This window comes from Lynx canadensis, chromosome D1, assembly GCF_007474595.2.
Source record: "Lynx canadensis isolate LIC74 chromosome D1, mLynCan4.pri.v2, whole genome shotgun sequence".
NCBI lineage: Eukaryota > Metazoa > Chordata > Mammalia > Carnivora > Felidae > Lynx > Lynx canadensis.
In genome coordinates, this window is record NC_044312.2 from 18314352 (window position 1) to 18336195 (window position 21844).

The 21844-nt window shown below is 42.0% G+C and overlaps 1 protein-coding gene across 2 annotated transcripts in view; it reads left to right on the forward strand.

Moving 5' to 3' along the window:
* Positions 1 to 21844, forward strand: part of LOC115525502 (tubulin-specific chaperone cofactor E-like protein) — a 145985-nt gene that overhangs the window by 50489 nt on the left and 73652 nt on the right. Inside the window, exon 9 of one of the 2 annotated variants that reach the window (XM_030332480.2) lies at positions 7084 to 10060. The exons of the other annotated variant lie outside the window; for it this stretch is intronic. Within the exon in view, the coding sequence (XP_030188340.1) occupies positions 7084 to 7402 (319 nt within the window). The 3' untranslated portion in view covers positions 7403 to 10060. Of the gene's footprint in view, positions 1 to 7083; positions 10061 to 21844 lie in introns of those variants that run through there. 2 annotated transcript variants of the gene reach the window in all.

Sequence of the window (21844 nt, forward strand, 5' to 3'; positions counted from 1 at the left end):
AGTGGTTCTGTGGTTTACTTGTGTGCTTTGCATTTCTTTTCTGTGTCTGGCCCATAGAAATGTCTATTATTTCTGAGGCTAGGCTGCCTTCTTGGAATTCAACCTTTCATATTTTATCCATTTTAAATCTCTATGTTTGGGGCAGAAGTATATTAAAATGTGAATTTATGGAGTCATTTTGATCAAAGTCCTAATCATATTGATAAATGTAGATCAAAATAATTCTTTTAACTGCTGTATCATATTCTATTGTATGGATAGGCCACACTCTGTTTATCCAATCACTAGGTTATTTGACAGCACTTGAGTTTAATAGTGAGTTGAAACAAATTCTATGACTTAAGCCTTGATGAAATATACCTAGTATGAAAAATACTAAGTTCAGTTCAAGTACTTTGCCATGTGTGAGAGGTGAGGGTAAATAATCCTAGAGGTAGGTAGAATACAGAAGCTTGAAGAAGACCAGTGAGAAAACTTCTGTGGCTTACACTAAGTAAGAGAATGAGATCTGACATGGAAGATCATAAAGAGAAAAGGGAAGAGCTTCCAGGAAGGAATCTTGAGAACTACCTGAGTGTAGATGGTTGAAAGGAACGAGAACCCCTAAAAAGAGATTGAAAAGCGGCATTTGAAACATGGAAAGGAGAAGAGAATTTCCAGAGCAGTATTATTCTAGCAAACCATAAAAGTGGTGAGAATTAAGACAGAATGACAGTCCGAGAACAAGACCTGAGCGCTATCTTCCACCCTTCCGTCAGAGCTATTAGACCTTGGGTTCACAAACTGCCCCAATTACTGTATCTGTAAAATGCATACTAGAAGATCTCTAAGATCCTTTCTGTGTCTAACATGTGATGTTTGTGTGTTTAATAAATAGAATATCAGTGACCTTGAGAAGACTGTTTTAGTGGTATGTGAAAGCCCAGATGTAGAATTGAGATTTTTACCTATGCCATGATGTGATACCATATCAAAATGAGAGACAGCATAGTATAGCAAGAGAGATTAAATGCCAGCAATCAGATGTTTGGAATTTATTTTGAGTCCATAATGCCTTAGGAAACAGAGTAAACTAAATTAATGTCTTTCTTCTAGTTATTAAGTGATTTGGTTAAACCAAGCAAACCATCAGATTTTTCATGTATTATACGTCACATTTCCTTAAAGAGAGGATTACGGATTTATTTTAGAGTAAGATAGCTTTATTGAAAATAAAGATTCCAGGGGCACCTGGATGGCTCTGTCGATTAAGCGTCTGACTCTTGATTTCGGCTCAGGTCATGATCTCACACGTTTGTAGGATCAAGCCCCGCTTTGGGCTCTCCACTGATGGCCTGGGGCATGCTTGGGATTCTCTCTCTCCCTTTCTCTCTGCCCTTCCCCAACATCTCTCTTTCTCTCTCTCTCTCTCTCTCTCTCTCTCTCAAAATAAATAAACATTTTTAAAAAAGAACTCCTGAACAGAAGTATAGTATATATTACATTTTAGCATTTGATTATTACAGTACACCCTTGTCAATAATATCTTTCAAGGTGGGTTTGTGGCATTTTGCCCACTTCAGAAGTGAGACTTATAAAGTACTGATTGATTGAGAATATTAATATAAATTGAGATTGTTTTGAAGAATACTTAGTCATCAGAAACCATTTACCTTTTAAGACTATAGCTGTGGGGCCAATGCTGAGAAAAGCTCAGATAATACCAAGTTCGCAGCTGTAGGTCAGTTTGGATGGACTGTTGAATAGTGAATAAAATACCTGAACTGGAAGACTAGGGAGCAACTGGGATCTGAAATTTACTGGGCATTTTGTAAGATCATGACTTTTTTTATATTTACTGATTTTCCCTGCTTAAAGAGAATCCAAAATAAGAAAATGGGGATTAAACATATTCTCTTAAAATCATACTTGTTACATATGTAACCTTTAGCGGAGCATATTTAGGATGTGTACTGAGTCACAACTCTGATACTTTTCCTTCATTTTTATAGAATAAAGAGTGAATATGTGTTAGAGCCCATGTCAAAACTTCCATCCATGTGCAAAAGTCTAAATTTTAAGAGTTAAGCAAGTGGGAAGGCAGGTACAGAAGTGGTAATGTTGATGGTACAAAATAAGTTTGGAAGGTTATAAAGCAACCAAATAATGAAGGGCCTTTTATAGTCACTCAGTTTTCTTTTTCTTTTTTTTTTTTTTTTTTTTAACGTTTTTATTTATTTTTGGGACAGAGAGAGACAGAGCATGAACGGGGGAGGGGCAGAGAGAGAGGGAGACACAGAATCGGAAACAGGCTCCAGGCTCCGAGCCATCAGCCCAGAGCCTGACGCGGGGCTCGAACTCACGGACCGTGAGATCGTGACCTGGCTGAAGTCGGACGCTTAACCGACTGCGCCACCCAGGCGCCCCAAGTCACTCAGTTTTCTATTGCTGCTGTAACAATTTACCCTAAACTTAGTGGCTTAAAACAACATCTGTTTGTTATGTCACAGTGTCTGTGCGTCAGAGGTGTGGGCATGGTGTGGCCTAACCGGCTTCTCTGCTTAGCATCTCACAGGCCAAAATCAAGGGGTTAGCAGGGCTGTGTATGTTGTTGGAAGCTCTGGAGAAGAATCCCCTTTCAGGCTCATTCAGGATGGTGGCGGAATTATGTTCCTTCTCATCCCTTACACGTGGCCACCTTCATCTTCAAGCCAGCCGTGGTATATCAGGTTCTCTCACGCTTGGAATCTGTCTTGATTTCCTCTTCTGCTGCTGCCTGGAGAAAGTTTGCTGCTTTTAACAGCTCATATGATTAGTTTAGGTCCAGTGAGTGAATCTCTGTCTTACGGTCAACAGTGCCATATGACATAATATAATCTTGAGAATAGCACTCAAGGGGATGAAGATTGTGGGGACCAAAATTGTGCCTTCCACAATCACGATAAAGAGTTCAGGCTTTTTTCTTAAGGGCTTTATGTGATTTTCAGTAGAGGAGTGATGTGGTCACGTTTGTGTTTTATAACAATCGCTTTGGCTGTAATGTAGACAAGAGTCAGTTTGGGGCCACTGTGAAGTTATGGGAAACCATTTGAAGGAGTGTCATTTGAGATTCACTTATAGATAACAGAAATCATGCTAGCTATGTTCAGAAGAAAGGGACTTAAAACAGGGAATAAAGTGCTTACAAACATTTTGGAGATGGCTGTGTCCCTAGGATGACCTTTAGAATGTTGCCACAGACTGGCCCCCCAGTGGCACTGCTGCCTCTGGTGGAGTCAGACCAGGAGAAGCTCACGAAACTGCTGTCCCTGGTGGTGGATCACAGCACCTTAGCTGATCTGGGGATCAGCAAACTGCTGCCAGGGATGTTGACCCTGGGAATGCAGGGAACGCAGGGAACTGCCATTTGGTAATAGGGAGCCTGTGCCCCAACTGTTCTCATAGCATCTGCTAGATCCATGATCTGTGTCCCCAGGACTGTTGAGTGTAACTGATAGAAACTGAAGCTCACCTGCAAAGATATGTGGGAAATGTAGTTTTTAGCTTTCCAGTCTTGGCAATCCAGGAGGAAGGCATTCCAGAGGAGGTTGAAGCAGATGCTGAGAAAGCTCGTCCACAGAAAGCTCTAGCAATCCAGGTTATTAATGATAATGGCTTGAATTTACAAGGCAAGTGGGCAAGAGAGATGCAGATAGGTTCGTGAAACGTTTAGGAATAGGATTGATAGATCATGGCAATTGATGGGATGGGGGTTGGGGGGGGCGGGGAGGGATAGGAAGGAATCAGGATGACTGTCCAGTTACTGGCTAGGATGAGTAGGTAGTTTCTGGTGCCATTTACTGACATAAGAAAGACCGAAAGAAAGATGGTTAGAAGAGTGACAATGGATTATTTCTGGATTTTGAGAAAACTTTTGTGTACAAATATGTTTATGGGTGAGATTAACTCAGTTGGCTCTAGTGTCAGGTATAAATAACTCTAAGATTATATAATTATTATTTTAAGTTTTAGTTTTAATATTTAAATATGTTTAGAGCTTACTGCTAGCTACTTAATTTCATTGTTGAGCAGTGTTTTTCAGAAGAACTCACGGGTGCCCTGTTCCCTGAGTTCTTCTTGTTATAGAATAATTGCCTCCTTTTTTTTTTTTTTAGTGTTATTTATTTATTTTTGAGAGAGGGAGAGAAAGAGAGAACAGGGGAGGGGCAGAGAGAGAATCCCAAGCAGGCTCTGTGCTGTCAGCGCAGAGCCCAACATGAGGCTTGAACTCGCAAACTGTGAGATCATGACCTGAACCAAAATCAAGAGTCAGATGCTTAACTGACCGAGCCACCCAGGCGCCCCCAGAATAATTGCCTTTTAAGTGTATTTCTGAACAAAACTTGGCAAGGTATAATATCCCTGGGTCATGTTTTCTAATACATTTATTTGGTGAGCTTTGGCGTTGTTTTGCTCCTCCATTTGTGTCATTGGCTCTGCAATTTTTCTTTTCAGCTCATTCTGCTGTCCATCATTTGTCTTTGAGCTCGTGTTTTATCATATTCATGCATTTATTAAGTTCTAGGCCACTTTCCTTTGATTATGTTTTCTTTCGGATTGAGTTCTGCCTCTGCCTTTTACTTTGTGTTTCTTTCTTTTCCACCTTTTGCTATGGGATGCATTTAGTTGCCATTTTGTGTCTTCTCACTTAGGCTTAAAAGTGGGCACCTCTCGGGGCGCCTGGGTGGCGCAGTCGGTTAAGCGTCCGACTTCAGCCAGGTCACGATCTCGCGTTCCGTGAGTTCGAGCCCCGCGTCGGGCTCTGGGCTGATGGCTCAGAGCCTGGAGCCTGTTTCCGATTCTGTGTCTCCCTCTCTCTCTGCCCCTCCCCCGTTCATGCTCTGTCTCTCTCTGTCCCAAAAATAAATAAAACGTTGAAAAAAAATTTAAAAAAAAAAAAAAAAAAAGTGGGCACCTCTCTCCAGACCATGTCTTTACTGAAACATAGTATAAGTAAACTCTCCTTGACCCCTTCACCATTGTTCTGTCCCTCCTAGGCAGAGTTTGAGAGTGAGAGTGAGGTATTACGATTCTACTTTTCTGTAGTCTGAAGGGAAAACATCTCTGGAGTTGGGTTTAGCTTTTATTTGGCCTCTTGGGTTCTGCTATCTTTTCTGAGATTTTGCTCAATTATCATAGCCTTGTTTCACTTGTTTGAAGTCATATATGAAGAGATGGGGGTCGGGAAAGATAACCTTGGAGTTTGAATCATTTCACTTTTTCAGTTTGGAGCCTGGGAAAATTTCAGGTCCTGGTAGTTTCGCTTTTTGTTTGTTTGAGCTTGTTTTGTTCTGTTCTGTCCTGTTTTCCTTTGCTAAGATCTTGACATCCTGGCAGTGGGGTGTGGAGGCTTCTGGCCCCCACGGTGTTTCCTCAGTCTTTCTCCTGGCTGGCTCCTCATCCCTTCAGCCCAACTTTCTGTAAATTGGGAAGTGTTAGCTCAGGATTTTCCTCTTTACTTTCTTTCTCCGTAATGGACTCTGAGGGTTGGGTTAGAATCTTTGCTAGCAGAACCACATAGTCCACGGCTGTGGTTCCTTCCTAAAAGGCTATTCCGGTAAGGTTACTCCCTCTCTTCTTTTGTTAGTTGTTGCTGGCGATATTCTTACCCTTTAAAAAAAAATACCGTTTTTGACACAAGTTCTAGGAGATTCTGTAAACTGTGTCATCATACCACCATCTTTTCCAAGAAGTTCTACCTAGATTTCAAGTATTTATTTTCTAAAGGGTGTGTATGGTTTGACACTGTAAATTCCAGAATAGGAATGTAATGCTGACATTTTTTATTTGTATATAAACTTAGAATTCACAAAGTACTCACTCATCTATTATTTTATGTAATTCTCTTGACTGTTTTATAAGGTAGGAAGGGCAGACTTTTTATCCCAGCTTTACTAATACGGAAACTGAGATCCAAAGGGATTGAGTCGATAAGTCACATAGCTAATTATAAGATGGAGTCAGGACTCTGAAGTTAGATCTTCTGACTGCAAAGCAAGTACTATTTTACCATAACCTGTTACTCCCTTTGATGAAAATGATTACCTCCATCCCTAATCACAGGCGTCTGCCTCTGTCTTTAATGTTCCTACCAACCTATAACATTGATGTAACTGAGTTAAAGCCAGAAGGAGGAACGGGGAGGTGGGGGAATCATCTTTCGTGACCATTGTACTCTGATCGCGAATTAACGTCAGTGTCTCGGTTATAATAAAGCCGATATCAGGTTTTTTCATCATTTTTTCCTTCTCTGATTTGTAGGAACTGCTCAGCTTCCTCGGTAAAATCAGACCCAGATCCTCTAAGGCTGGCAGTAGAGACAGGATCTTCCACATAGGAAACTTGACTTTGTGGGCCCTGCTCTCACCTCTGTAACTCACCTTCCTCGTAGCATCTTTTGCCATTTCTTCCCACCTTGATCAAGGAACTTCTATTCCTCGTTTGCCATTTGCCACTTTTTCACGAGAATGTATTCTGGAGTCTTCCACAAGTTCCTTGTACTGCAGCCAACGAGACCAGGCTGGAACATTCAAACAAGGCATCACTGAAAAAGCTAGATTAATAGCTCACCTACAACTAGACTGTTGTTGTTGTTGTTGTTGTTGTTGTTGTTGTTTGTAAGTCATCTTCTCTGGTGGCGAGAAGCCAGCCTGCTTCCACCTTCCCATCTGTTACCAAGGAACATGTGCTTAGATGTCTGCCCTTTTTGATGATGCGTCCAAGTAAGCAAGTTTGACAGAGTGGTTAGACGTCGCTCTGAAATTCCGGGAGTGTCTACTTTTCTCGGTTCTCCTTTCCTCTCTAAGTCTATCCGTAAATAATGATTAACAGCAGGCATGCTGACCATCTTTAGGACAGACTCTTGTATCCACAACAATGTGGTTTTACTGTAGCCTCAAGAGGGCAACCGTATCAGATCACAGATGACACAAATAACTTGTCAGGTAGCTCCATGGAGATCATGTTAGAATAGGGTGGTGGCAGTACAGTTTACCCGTAGTTCTGAAAAAGTCCGTGGTCCATATGCTAGTGGCTTAAGCTGACACTGTCTTTTTATCCTTCTAGGTATCATGAACTGATTACAAAATACGGGAAGTTGGAGCCTTTGGCAGAAGTGGACCTAAGACCCCAGAGCAGCGCGAAAGTAGAAGTCCACTTCAACGATCAGGTGGAAGAAATGAGCATTCGTCTGGACCAAACAGTTGCAGAACTAAAGAAACAGTTAAAAACTCTAGTGCAGTTACCCACGAGCAACATGCTTCTCTACTATTTGGACCACGAAGCACCCTTTGGCCCAGAGGAAATGAAGTACAGCTCTCGCGCATTGCATTCTTTTGGCATTAGGGATGGAGATAAAATTTATGTGGAATCCAAAACAAAATAACCTCTACCAGCCTTGTAAAAACACATACATAAGGACTTCTTGCAGGGCATTTGTTCCCAATGGTTTTCTTTAGGAGGGAGAAGGTTGTTTTCGTTTCGTTTTGTTTTGTTTCAGTTTCAGGGGGGTTTTGTATATTTTTCCCCCTAGGACGGGTAGGGGACTGTTTTTGGTATTTTCTACCACAGATTTCTTCAGCTCAGCCAGCAGAATTGGCCACATCTCCAGTCCACCCGCCCTCCCTCCCTCACGAAAGATGACCAGGAAGCCGCCGTGTCCGTACCGTGTTCACTGGGACGTGCCTGCCGCGTGGTCGTCCTGACCGCTTCGGGATACTTGTGGAAAGAGCACGAACAGTGTGTCCCCCGCAGGAGGGTAACTTGACTATTTAAATCCGGAGCAGGGATCTTTCCAGGAAGGGCCAGCATTTCTCTCCCCCCGTTCTTCCGCGTTCCCTCATTCTCCCTCCTTTCCTGTTGTGGTTCAGTTTTTCACTTTGACTGGCGTCAGCCCCTGTTTACCTAGTAGCTTCATTCTGTCTATAAGTAACTTCTCATTTCTCAGTGTGGGCGGGGCTTTTTCTTCATTTCTCCCTTTTGAAACAATTTCGTGTTTTAAGCATTTTTCAACCAGATCCTGATCTCAGGTACTCAGTTAGCACCTATAACTCTGTTAGGATCTGGAAGAGGAGCAGACGGAGAGTTAAAACTCCAGGAAAACTTCCTGTTCGGCAGCACAGGCAGAGCAGCCTGGTCTCTGTACGTAACAGTGTCCACGTGGCTGTTCGCACACACTGTATCAACCCTCACGTCCATAGTATGAAATATGTCGCATTCCCGAGTTCGAATGTATTTCCTCATATCTAGCTATCTTTTTCCTGACCTTAAACTACTGGGACCAGAGGCCTGACTTTAGGAAGGACCCAAAAAAGTAATGGATGTCCGTGCCAGGAGAGTTGAGAATTAGCTAACAGACGGTCTGTGGCGTGTGTGAGGGAGCATCGTAGGAGAAAAGTCAGGTCGTACAGGAGAAAGAGAGTGTCGTGGCTTTCCTGCCTGTGTCGTCATTTGAAGTCCTTGCTCTTGCACTTTGCGTCAAAAGTGGGAAATTTTAATCAAAGGGAGTTTTGATTCCCAGTTCTTCCCTGGGATTTTGTGATGTCGTAACTGAACAGTTCTTTTTGTTTTACGTTTCCACTTAGCCGCCCCTGCTGAAGAACAACTCTGCCTAATCTATGAGTAAAGTCTAAGTGTCAAAACTCCAGAATTGCCTCCAAGTCATATTTTTTGCAGAAGCATATTTAAAGCACTTTTCTTTAAAAGCTGGTTCCTCACCTGCTCTGAAATCTTTGTGTTTGTTCTTGTAGTCCTTTGTTAATCAGTGTACTCCCTTTCTTTAATGTATGTCTTTCTTGGTCCACCATGTTTACACTTGGGAGACTTGAGGAAGGCTTAGCATAACTAAGGGCAGGAGATGTGCACATAAAAAAGAAGGTATGTTCTTTTTCGAAGAATGTAATCATTATCTGATTGCATTTGACTTTTTGACCTTCGTTACAGGATTCCACCGCTCCTACAAATTCTTTAATTTCGTAAGAAATTTTTAGGTGACTCTTATAAAATCCTTCACATCTGCAGAGTTGTGATTCTTATTGCTAGTTTAAATTTTTTTCCTATGCCATAACAGCAGATGTTTATTCTCTTAATGCACTTCAGGTTCAGTGTCTGTAAAGCCTCTGACCCAGGCCTACTGAGTCAAATCTACGTTCACTGTAACATTAAAGGTGGAAACCAAAGGGTTTGAGAAAGATGAATGAAGCCCATCCTCCTGCTGCAAGACTCTATCTTTCAAAATCAGAAGAATGAGCAATGGAGATCGGGGCTGGGTATAAACAAGAATAATTATTTTGCAGTCACATTTTCCTGACAGATTTTTGGAAGTGGGGAAAAAAGCGTGGCAACAGTGTCATGAAGACAAAAACTGTGGGTGCTTTGTGTATGTGTGCATGAGTGCCGACGAGTTTGAAAGAGAAATCGTGTAATGGAGCCCATTGCTTTCGTCAGCCTGGGAGACAGATGCACTCTTATTTTTTGAGGTTATATGACCCCTGACTGTCCCGCAGCAGAAGGCAGAGCAAACACTTCTGTTATGCTTTAATCATAAGTGGAATGGTCACAACTAATGAGCTATTTTATATATGACAAAGTTTTATGAAATGCTTTTTTACTATTAGAGACCTGTTCCTTCTGTTATGACAGAACACAGCGTCCATCAACTGCAGGCATAATTCCCCTATTATACAGTTGCATGTCAGGGGAACTTCTCATCTAATGCAGTGGATGTGGGTATTTTTAGGGCATTGTAATTGATGGTTTTAATAATTGCTGAATACTTTTTGATTGAGATGAAATCTATCACAATTACTGGTCTTTTAGAGCTACAGAACAGAAGTAAAAGAAGCTATTTGAGCATGTGTACCTGTAGATTTATTTGGGTGGCTGAGTAAAGATGCTGCTTTTGAAATAAAATCGGTGCTGTGTAGACACTTGTAACCAAAATTATTTTTGTAACAGGCCGGAAAGGAGACAAGAGACCGTGGACCTTTGAGCCTAAATGTTATGCATAATTGATTGCTGCAGCTTATGTATTTTAATATTGACTTCCTCCATCCACATGCAGTGAGAGCATATTATTGGCATTTATGAGGCAAAATGCTGTCAGAGCCAGTGTTACAGATATTTCGCTGACGGCGCAGTGTATAGGACATACCTGTCCTCAACTAGAAATTCTTTTCAGTTACGAAAAGGGAAAGGAATGATAGAAGAAAAAGCCAGATCAAAACCGAGGGGTCCTCCGTGCTCACAAGTAGCTGCTGAGGCCACAACAGAGATCAGTTTTCTTTTTAATTGAATTGTTGAAATATCCCAGACTGCTTTAAAGGAGAAAAAAAAGCTGAGCCCAGTGTCTTTCATTATTATTACATTTTCTATTGTTTCTGCCACCATATCTGTAAACACATAAGAAAGCAACAGAAATCCCACACCTTGTTTCTTTTAAGAGCTTTTGGTGGAAATAAGCCCGAAACATGAGCTACGTGTAATAGAGCCGAGTGTCATGATGCTATGTTTTAAAATTTTGTTCGCTTAACAAAATGAAACGTCACCAGATGTTTCAGCTGTGTTGCTGAGTAAGCAGTGCGCCAGCCAGAGGACCTTTGTTGCACAGGGATCTGACCCCCACTCAGGGCTCGCTGGTGATAGATTTTACCAGTGCACGTGTGTGTGTGTGTGTGTGTGTGTGTGTGTGTGTGTGTGTGTGTGTGACTTGCCCTCTGCAAAGTGCTAGGCTCTAGGGCACATAAAACAGGAGTACAAAATAATAGATTGTTCTCAGCGATGCCACTGCTGTTTATGAATTTGATTTTTCCCTCCGTTTCATGTTAGCTTGAAGACACAAACTGCGTTCAAGTACACCCAGAAGCTGTCTGTGTTACCAGATGTGTTGTGAACACTCTCTTTCTCATAGGTGCTTCCATAATATAACATGTCCATTGTAGTGACGGAGAGGGACGGGGCTCTCCCAGGCTCCTTCCCCACTTGCCAGTTGTCTCCTGCAGCTAATGGAAATATATATTTTATTTTAGAATATAATTTAAACATGAAGGTCTATTCTTTGCACTTTTTATTAATACATATATATAGAGATAATCTTTAAAAAAATTAAAAATCCAAGTCTACTTTCTCTTTGTGTTCTGATTTTTTTTCTGGAGTTCGGGGTCAAGATACGTGTTCATTTTCATACAGCCAAAAATTGACATCACTGCTGTGGTTGAGTCCTCTGGGGAACTGGTCGAAGCTGGGAAGAATTTGACCATTTTAACAGATTTCATTGGGATTTTGCCAGTTGTAAATGGAAACTGCAAAAGAGAGATTCATAGGAAGTGTGTTTATACTTCTACCATGTTCTTGACACTCCCTCTTTATCCTTTTAACGATAAAGACCTCCCTTGGAGATATTTGGCATCCTCTAAGAATGAAAACCTCATTTTGGTGCACTAAAAATTTATGACATTTTTTCTTTTTTTTTTTTTTTTTTTTTTAATTTTTTTTTTTTTCAACGTTTATTTATTTTTGGGACAGAGAGAGACAGAGCATGAACGGGGGAGGGGCAGAGAGAGAGGGAGACACAGAATCGGAAGCAGGCTCCAGGCTCTGAGCCATCAGCCCAGAGTCTGACGCGGGGCTCGAACTCACGGACCGCGAGATCGTGACCTGGCTGAAGTCGGACGCTTAACCGACTGCGCCACCCAGGCGCCCTTATGACATTTTTTCAAGTGACGCTCTTTGCCTTTAGAAAATAATTTTCTGTAAGAATTAGGGTTTTGGACACTTGAACCCTACCCACTTAGCACTAATTTCTGGGTGAGCTGTAATGAGTTAACCTTATATCAAGAATGAAGGTCCAAGAAGTGTGCTATATTTCTGTATTGAGAAGACGGAATCCATTCGCTTCTCTCTCAGTGCCCCAGAAGCATGTGAGTATCGTGATCGGTTTAAATATTTCTACCTCTTATTCAAATTTCAAAGAATATAATTTTACCTTCTTTGCTAAATGCTTCTTAAGGCAGTATTTATTGTGAGCTTCTGTGAGTATACTGGCAAAGGAGACATATTTCAAGGCATCCAATACCCATTGGACTGAAAGATAGTGTGATTCCCATCAGTTCCCAGTTAGATGCACGTAAAACAAGAAGGTTAACCTTTGAAGTCAACGTTTCTCTTTCCAACTCTCCTCTGGAAAGGAAGTTAGTTGTCTGTGGTCTCCAACTTAGAAGTTCAGAGGCCAAATTCATCCAGATAACTTTTGAAACCTATATATCATTTCATCTACTTTTAACCTTTTAATGTAACCAAGATTTAGGAACTGAGCTAATCCATGAACATACCATATTGTATCTCCTTAAAATACCATGAATTTCTGATTCCTTTCCTTCAAAAATTGGAGAATAACACTGGAAATCTTTAGCATTTTTTGTTTAACAAACATCTATTAAAATGCTCAAATACATGTATTTGCCTCTATGTGTGAATATAATACACTTTGGGGATTCCTGTGCTAGCCTCCCACCTTACTCTGAACTAAAGACAGCAACACAACTGAGGTTTTTCTTACTCATACAATTTAGCATTATTCTGAGTCCGTGGCATTTTTACTTTTTATTTCTTTATTAGGTCACTGAAACAGTGACCTAAACAATAATTGGTCCTAACAGAGCCAACTAAAGAAAGGAAACCCATTTTTTAAATAGGTCAAACAAGAATTGCCACTAATTGAATGTTTTGTCTTACCCTTTTCTTCAATGTGGTTTAGACACCTGCATAATTTGCTTGCACTCTATTTGAAGGCACAGATATTACGAGGGGAGTAACAAACTCCTAACCCAGGAGGAAGGAGAGCCATACCTGGATAGAGTTGCGGGTTGTATGAATCATTGCCAGGGGTCCAGGCTTAGAATGTTTGTTTCTCACATTTCTTCTAAACACTATGAATGAGCCATGATTATCAACCAGAACCCATTCTAGATGCACTACCGTATTAAGCCCCTTTGGTCTTCATGGCATCCCTATGAGTTTAGCCCTGTTGCTGTCTCTATCTTCTCTTACCAGTGAAGAGGTTGAGGCACAGATAGGTTGAGTAACTTGCCAAAGGTCACACTGTTGGCTAATGGCAGCAAAGCCAGAATGCAAACCCGGGGAATTTGGCTGTGGAATCCAGGCATTTGACAGCTGTTATGTAGTACTTGCTGTTAAAGTTCTCCATAACCCTCCCCCCACTCCCCACCATGACACACACACACACACACACACACACACACCTCTTCACTCTTGTTCTTTATGTGTCATTAAAACGGTATGTTCCTCAACATCCATTTGCTAAATTGATTTGCTCTATAACAAAATCACTGATGTGGCTGATGGCTCTAAATCCAAATTGGTATTTGTCCTCATGCCATTTCCAGAATCATGAGACTGCAGTTGATGTGTATCTATTGTCCTCCCTGCTCCTCTGAAATGCCACTTGGACGCTTGTGATGGGTGCTGTTGACAAGAACAAATGAACCAAATAATATGATGCAAGAAAACAGATATTCTGGCTTTTAACCTGAGAACATTCTAGAGCCTCAGAACTTTCAGTAAACAGTCAAAGGTGAGAGAGGTCACTCAGTTCAATCTCAGACTTTTTTCAGAGTCATCAGTGTTTAAGTGAACTTAAAATGGATATTTATAGAGGAAAAAAAGTTTTATAATTGAATGCAGCCTGTTTCAAAGGTTTCGTTGCAGGAAAGGATGAGGCTGTCACTGCTGTTGTTCCTCTTTAAAATTTAAGTGAGAGCCTTGTGAAGAATATAAATATTGCTGGCAAAATAGAGGAGAAAGTTCATCTATTACAGTCTGCAAGATCTAGATGTACCAAAAAGTTACAAACTGCAATTTCAGTTTGTCAAGTCTTTCTTACACAGACTCTCCATCCTTGAATGGTTCTTAGTCACTGTAAGTAATACAATTAAGGTGTTAAGTGAGAATATAATGAGGCAGACATTTAAAAATATATGTATTAAAGAGAAAAAAATGTTTTCTGAGATACCTGATATATTTGAAGGTACATGTAAGCCTGACTCCACTATTAAAGAATATAAATAGGACATTACGAATTGCTTTGGTTGTGTTCAACTTTTGTTTGGTTCAAATTTCAATTTGTTTACAAAAAAAGTCTTTTCAAAAACCACTTAGATTTATTTTCTAAATAGAAAACATTCACATGGTTTAAAAATCAAGCAATGTAGATGGTATCCATTGGAAAAACCCCACTCTATAACCCCCTGTACTTCATCATTTATCAGTTTCTTACACATCTTTCCAGGGTTTACATAAATAATAGCCAAAAAGAAGATACTTTTTGTTCCCCTCTTCTACAGCAAGTTAGCATATTACACACTATCATGCACCTTGCTTTTTTTCACTTAAAATGTATCTTGGAGATCTCGGATCTCTATAGCAGTACATAGGGAATCACCTTGTCCTTTGTTTTCAGTTTAATAATATTTATATGCACACACTTTATCCTTGTTTGACTCATACCTTATTGATAGACATTTTTCCTCTCTCTCTCTCTCTCTTCTCTCTCTCTCTGTCTCTCTGTCTCTGTCTCTGTGTCTCTCCATCCCAATCTCTCTTTTATTTACTATTTTCAATTTGCTGCAGTAATCAGCATATGTTCTTTCACATATTTGAAATAAATCCATAGAATACATTTTTAGAAGAGGGATTGCTGGATCAAAAGGTCAAAGTGTTTGTACTTTTGGTAGATATTGCCAAATTGTTCTGCATTAGAGATACATAAAAATAACTTTCCCCCCTAGTTTTATTGTGTGTCCCAGCCCTGCAAAGTCAAAGACTTTACTGATCTTGTTCTTGATATATGATTACTGGTTTGTGCAACTAAGATAGGGTTCTTCCCAATTAGGCGTGCAAAGCTAGGCACTTGAATTCAACACATTACAGACTTGAATTTGCCATGCGCCTCACCTATTTTCTGAGACATCTTTCCTCTGGAATCTAATGTTTAATCTTTGGTGAGATTTCACCTCTGCAGGAGAAGGTATATGTATTATTTATTCTTAACAACGTATGAATATTTGTTTCATCTGAGTGCTCTTGAAAAGTGATGGATTAATGGCCCTAAAACCCTTTGCTTATTGTCTACAGGAAGCTTTGATTGGAACTGCTTCTTACCTGAGAAATTCTTCTAGAGGAACTACTTGGTACTATGTGGCGAATAGGGAATATAGTGTGTCCACCCCCTACCCTTTTTCCAGCTTTATGCTAATGTGCTGGCAAAGATGTTAGAATAAGGCCAGTTGTGAGCTTTTTTTGGGTTCTATTGGTCTCCTTAGAATTAGCTGTTCCAAGCTCCTTGGCTAGATACAGATGCTAAAGTTGCTTTCAGAAAATATCTTTGAGTCCTTATTTAAATTTCAGAGATGAACATCTTTTATTAGATCTTAGGTCTAGAAAGTCTTCCTGATTAGTTAATAAACATTAATAAGTGTCATTCAATGTGGTTTTCGAAGAGCCAATGCCATTTTTCTCCTAATTAAGCCATATTTATTAGCTTAGTTCAAGCTCAGTGTCTAGAGTGAGTAAGGCCTTCATAAAAAAGAAATGTAACTTAAAGCAACTAATATTCTTTAAAAAAACAGGTTCCAGATCATTTGTGCTACAATTTGAACTGATGGTTTCAGTTTGCCATGATACTAATACATATGAACAAATTTAGAAGTAAGTTTTACATCAGGTTTTTAAAAATTTTGCATTTAAGAAATAAAACTTAAGAAATAAGACAAGAAATAACAAGTGATGATGAGGATGTGGAGAAAAGGGAACCCTCCTGGGCACCGTTGGTGGGAATGTAACTTGATGCAGCTACTGTGGAAAATATTATGGAAGTTCCTCAGAAAACTAAATATAGAAGTACCATAGGATCCACTAATTCCACTTCTGGCTATTTACCCAAAGAAAACCAAAACACTAATTCGAAAAGATATATGTACCCCTATGTTTATTGAAGCGTGATTTACAATAGCCAAGATATGGCAGCAACCTAAATGCCCACCGACAGATGAATGAATAAAGAACATGTGGTATGTGTACACAGTGGAATATTACTGAACCCCAAAAAGGGGACACTTGCCATTTGTGACAACATGGCCTGACTTAGAGGGTGTTATGCTAAGTGAAATAAGGCAGAGAAGAGACAAATATGATAGGATTTCCCTTATATTAAGTGGAATCTAAGCAAACAAGCAACAACAGAGAGACTCATAAACACAGAGAACAAACTAGTGGTTGGTTGCCAAAGGGGAGGGGGGTGGGTGAAATGGGTGAAAGTGACTAAGAGGTACATACTTTCAATTATTTTTTTAAATGTTTATTGATTTAGAGAGAGAGAGTATGCATGAGCAGGGGGAGGAGCAGAGAGAGGGGAGAGAGAGAAAGAGAGAGAGAGAGAGAGAGAGAGAGAGAATCCCAAGCAGACTCACATGCTGACCGCACAGAGCCTGATGTGGGGCTCGATCTCACAAGCTGTGAGCTCATGACCTGAGCCGAGATCAAGAGTCAGACACTCAACCAAGTGAGCCACCCAGGTGCCCCTCCCCCCACTTTCAATTATAAAATAAGTCACAGAGATTAAAAGTACAGCCTAGGGAATATAATCAAGAATATTGTAATGCACTTATGGTGAGCGTTTTGTAATGTATATGAGTTGAATCACAGTGTTGTACACCTGAAACTAATTTAATATTATTGTATGTTAACTATACTTCAATTAAGTTAAAAATTTTTTCATTAAAAAAAAAATGAGGGGCGCCTGGGTGGCTCAGTTGGTTAAGCGTCCAACTTCGGCTCAGGTCACGATCTCGCGGTCCGTGAGTTCGAGCCCCATGTCGGGCTCTGTGCTGACCGCTCAGAGCCTGGAGCCTGTTTCAGATTCTGTGTCTCCCTCTCTCTCTGACCCTCCCCCGTTCATGCTCTGTCTCTCTCTGTCTCAAAAATAAATAAACGTTAAAAAAAAATGAAAAAAAAATGAAAACCAACAGACCACATGAGTATCCCACCTTATAAAAGTTAATCTAGATGTCCAAGAATGAGGATCGTGAGGCAGTGAGAGAAGGAAACATCCAGATGTAATGCTCTTCAGAATCACTTCATTCTAAATGTCTTTACTGTTTAGGAGAAGTCTTCAGGAGCATAACTGCTTCTTCTACATCATCCATTTCAAGGATTCTGCTCTGGATAACCGCCATTTTTCAGGGAGAACGTAAGTATGGCCTTAGATGCAATCACCTTACTGAACTGGATCTAGGAGGTCGAACATCACTAAATCCGTGGCTAAGTGGTAGAAACAAGTGCACTACAGATACATCCGGAACCTCCATGGCAGATTATACAACAAGGCAGAACATTCAGTTGTAAAGGGCTCGTAAAGGTATTCAAGACCTCAGTGTCCCAGATTCAGTTATCTGGGAAGCAGACACTCATAGAAGTTCAAAAGGCTTACTGGGGAATAACCCCTGTGAAAGCAAAGGGTGAGAAGGAGGATTGGACAGGAGGGGCCGCAGACCAGGCTGTAGACCTAACAGTCTGCCAGCCCAGTAAGATGCCCTGGAGCCAAGAGGAGTCCCGCCCGGGGCCTTTGACCAATGCTTTTCTCGGCCAACACAATAAGGACACAATAAGGACATAACCTCAGCTTGAACCCTGATGTGAATACTGAAGGAGCCAACAACTGGAAGATGTCAGCTAACCACACTCCTCGTAGCAGGAAAGTATTCCTTGCGTGAAGGTGGATCTGAGTGGGGCACCTTCATATCTGCCACGGAGTATCCCGTGCAATTTGTAGATCCAGTTTTCTATAATGAGGGCCAGCTCCTCTCAGGCTCCAGTGGCCCCCTCTTCCTGGGGGGGGACGCTGAGAATAGGGAGGTTAGGGAATGAACTGTAGCCCCTGTCATGGCAGTTGATTTCAGGGTCACAACTGGTAGACACTGTCTCCCTCTTCCACTGTCCATCTTATCACCTTAGCTATCACGTCTGGTGGTCTCAGCGTTTATCTACTGGTTTCTCCCAAGCCCTGATTCCCAAACAGTCTGAGACCCTCGTAACCATATGCTGCTCAGACCTGGGTTGCTACACTTGCCCGTCGCAGTCACAGTTGGGCAAGGGAGCACCAAGAGCCACCAAAACGGGTCACCTGAGTTCCACGCACATTATCCCTTGAATCCATCATGTAACAGCAGCCCTACCTCGTCCCGCTCATCAGGGTCAATGACTCCTAACAGGATGGTAGCTCATCTTCTTTCCTTCTGCTCTCTGAACACAGAGCCTGAGTGCCCAGGCAACGCCACAGCCATAGTTTATGGTTCAGTGGGACTCTCGCTGTGTTCCCCCTGGTGAGAGTGTACCCTCTTGGGGACCAGGATGTCAAACTGCACGACCCAGAGATGAGGGGCTGGGAAGCCCAAAATCTCTCAGTAATCATTGGGAGTAATGGCATGTGGGGCCACCTCTGCTTCCACACATTGGTTCCCAGATCCATGTATTCTTCCTACTGGGGACTGCCTCATACTGTCCCCTACTGGGGACTACTTCCTACTGCCTCATATACAGGTCTCTGACCCAATGCCTGTGCAGTATCCTTGAGGGTAGCACCCATACCCCTTCCTCTCGGTATTATCTCCAAGGTGGTGCTTACCCTGCTCCTTCAGCAATTCATTAGGTGCTTGATCAGGCCAGCATCTTTTGTGTCATGGCATTTGTGCTCCAGCCAGTGGATCCTATAGTCATGGCCCACTCCCACATCTCCTTTTTATGAAGTGGCTTCCCTAGTCACATGTTATTTTGCATGCGATTCTAGGCCTCTGGCTCAGGCATTCTGTAAGCCTGTCATTAACGGTACTGACTGAGTACCCACAGTAGAGGTCTACTGCTGTGAGAAGGAACCACTGGCCCCTCCAACAGAATCATCTTGCCTCCAAGTGGCCAGTTGGTCTCTCCAAGGAGCAGGGACACACTGGGGGCTTAGCTTTAGTCTCTGTTAGTAGCAGATTGAATGTTCACAGGCAATGGAAGCCCGGTCAGCCTTCCTAAAGGGGAGTTCATGGTACTGGGTCTATTCATTACTTTCATCCCTGCTGTTGTGGCCACTTCATACATGTACCCATTGTCCCAAAACACTGACAAAATCTGTCTCACATCAATTGGCGAAGTCTTTTTGTCTACTTGGTTGCTTAGTCCCTCTTCTGTAGTGGATGCTTTTTTTGTGGATGTTAACATATGATACGAAGATCTTCATACTTGGTGTACATTCCCATCTGTCTACCCACATGTCTCTACTCCAGGCCTCCTTGGGGCTGATTTTCCAAGCTTTTTTGCTTCCAGGTCGTTGTCTAGCTGGCTATGTGATTCACTACTGCCTACAAGTTTGTACATGTTCTAACTTCAGAACACTTTTCCTTTGACACAAGGTACATGACAAAATATATTGCCTAAAGTTCCACATGTTGGAAGGATGTCCCCTTATGATGGTATTTCCAAATCTACCCCTGAGTGAGGCAATAATAGCTACTATCTGCTTTAGGCTTGCATACACACACCAAGCTGAATCATCCACACCTCAAGCTTAGGCTTTTTTGTCTTCTTTCAGCTTATTGTAGGCACCCTCACCCCACATGTAGCCATATGTGTAATTTGGGTTAAGGGGGTGCTGGTGCAACCATAGCACGTGACACGGAGTCTGAGCTACCTGGCCAGGCAGCTCGCCATTGCCAGTCTTAGATACACTGTTTCCAACTTATGATACATTGTTACTGGGTCCACCTGACTTTCTGACTCCCAGGTCATGATGGGAGTTGTGGACACATGGTCATTTGGATCTTGGTCAAATGTGCCATCACAGGGCCCAGTAACATGCCAGGAGCTGGTTTTCAGGAGGTGTGGTTATTCTCTACTGCAGATGGTATGACCTTGCTCTAAAACTCCAGGGACCTGTGTTGTGATTCTCCCACTAGGGTTTGCAACAAACTCCACATTTTATCTTTTTTCCACCACTGACACCTCCAACAAAGGGTCTACTGAATATATGACCCAAATGTCAAGGTTCCTTGCATTTCAGCCTAGAGCTATTCCAAAGTTCTTTTGCTCTTTGTTCTTTTGCCCAAGTCAAAGATGGTTGAATTCCATATCACTTGGAATAGGGGAACTGTTTTCCTAGGTATGGAATGTGTGGCCTCCAGAACCAAAAGAAAACAACAAAGAAGGAAGAATTTCTTTGTGGAGATGTCGCAAAATGCAGAATTTGTCTTTTCCTTTGGAGGGGAGGTCCCGGCATGCCCCTGACTACTGGATTTCTAAAAATTCTACTGAGGTATTAGCCCTGAATCTTTGAAGGATTTATCTCCCATCTTTTGGAGCACATGTGTCTTCCTAAGGCCTGGAGGCTTCTAGTCACCTCTTGCTCATCATGCCCAGTCAGTTTGATGTTGTCGAAGTAATGAAGTAGGTCTTTGGGAGAAGGAGTGGGAGAATCATTACCATAGATATTTGTCATGGTGTTTCAGGGTCCTCCTCTTTGGGAACCTGGTTACCTTTTTCAGTCTACAGGATCCAAATTTGAAAACTGACTCCGAGCCACAAACTGAGCAAGTGATCAAGAATTTGGCAGGGGAGGGGGGTGGGGCAACTGCCTTCAGCCTCTCCATCAACCAATTTTGCCCTTATAAAATTATATATAGTAAGCAATCCCCCTTGTCAGCTGCTCATCTACTTGGCCCTGTAATGCCATGCTCTGTTAATCATCTCCTTAATTCTCTATGGATCAGGCCCCCTTGGCTGCCACTCTGATCTGTTTGGTCATTATGAAGATTGTGGCTCCCTCGGCTTCAGGCAGCAGAGTGCTGCTACCCGGTCTCTATCATTTCAGGGGCCCATCTTCTCCACTGGTATCAGGTAACCAAGTTCTATGACCCCCTCTCCTGCTCTCTGGCCTGCAGAGGGAAACCACCACCGAGTCTCTTAGTGACGCTGGTGCTTTCCTCACCAGCAGATTCCTGCTGGCTTTGGTGGAGGATGTGTCTGTCCTCTGGGCCTTCCCATGGAACATGGCCATTTAGTGGGTCTTCCAGACTCTCGTAATATATCTGATCCTGCATGTTCACTTCCCTGAGCCTTTAATCCCTTCTACCATCTGCCACAGTAATTCAGGCATTTCAGCATCACTCAGTGTGGGCTATCACTCTTTTCCAAGCTTCTAGGAGCTGCCCTAGCAGTGAGTTTGCACCACTCCTTGGGGTCCTTGCATGTTAAGGCCTGTATCCTTAGAGAGTGCCCCCAAGTGCATGAACCTTCTCTTATTCCGTGTTGTGGCCCAGTCTCCTTGACTGAGCGCTCTCGCAATCCAATCCCATGCCAGGATACGCCAGGATGCCCTGCAGCTCCTTTGGGGGTGGTCCCTTTCCTCCTTCATGAGGCCCGGTGAGCTGCCACTTGACCTTGATTATAGGCCTAGCAGTCAGGAGATGGGAACAGCTTCTGAAGGGGAGGGAATCCTCTCTACTGTCTTCCTGTGCTGGGAGAAATGTTAGCTCTTAATGAGGTGGAGTGGGATGTGTCTGAGGGCTCAAAAGCTTTGAGAAATCCGGAGAGTCAAAATCTTTGGGGGTATCTACCGGAAAATGCCATCACACACGCACACACACACACACGTATATATGTGTGTACCTATCTGTATGTATGGATATAGATGTGTATGTATGTATATATAACGTTAAATATACATATAAGCTTTTTCCAATTAGGCCCTGATTTTGGCATAATAGAGCTGTCGGCT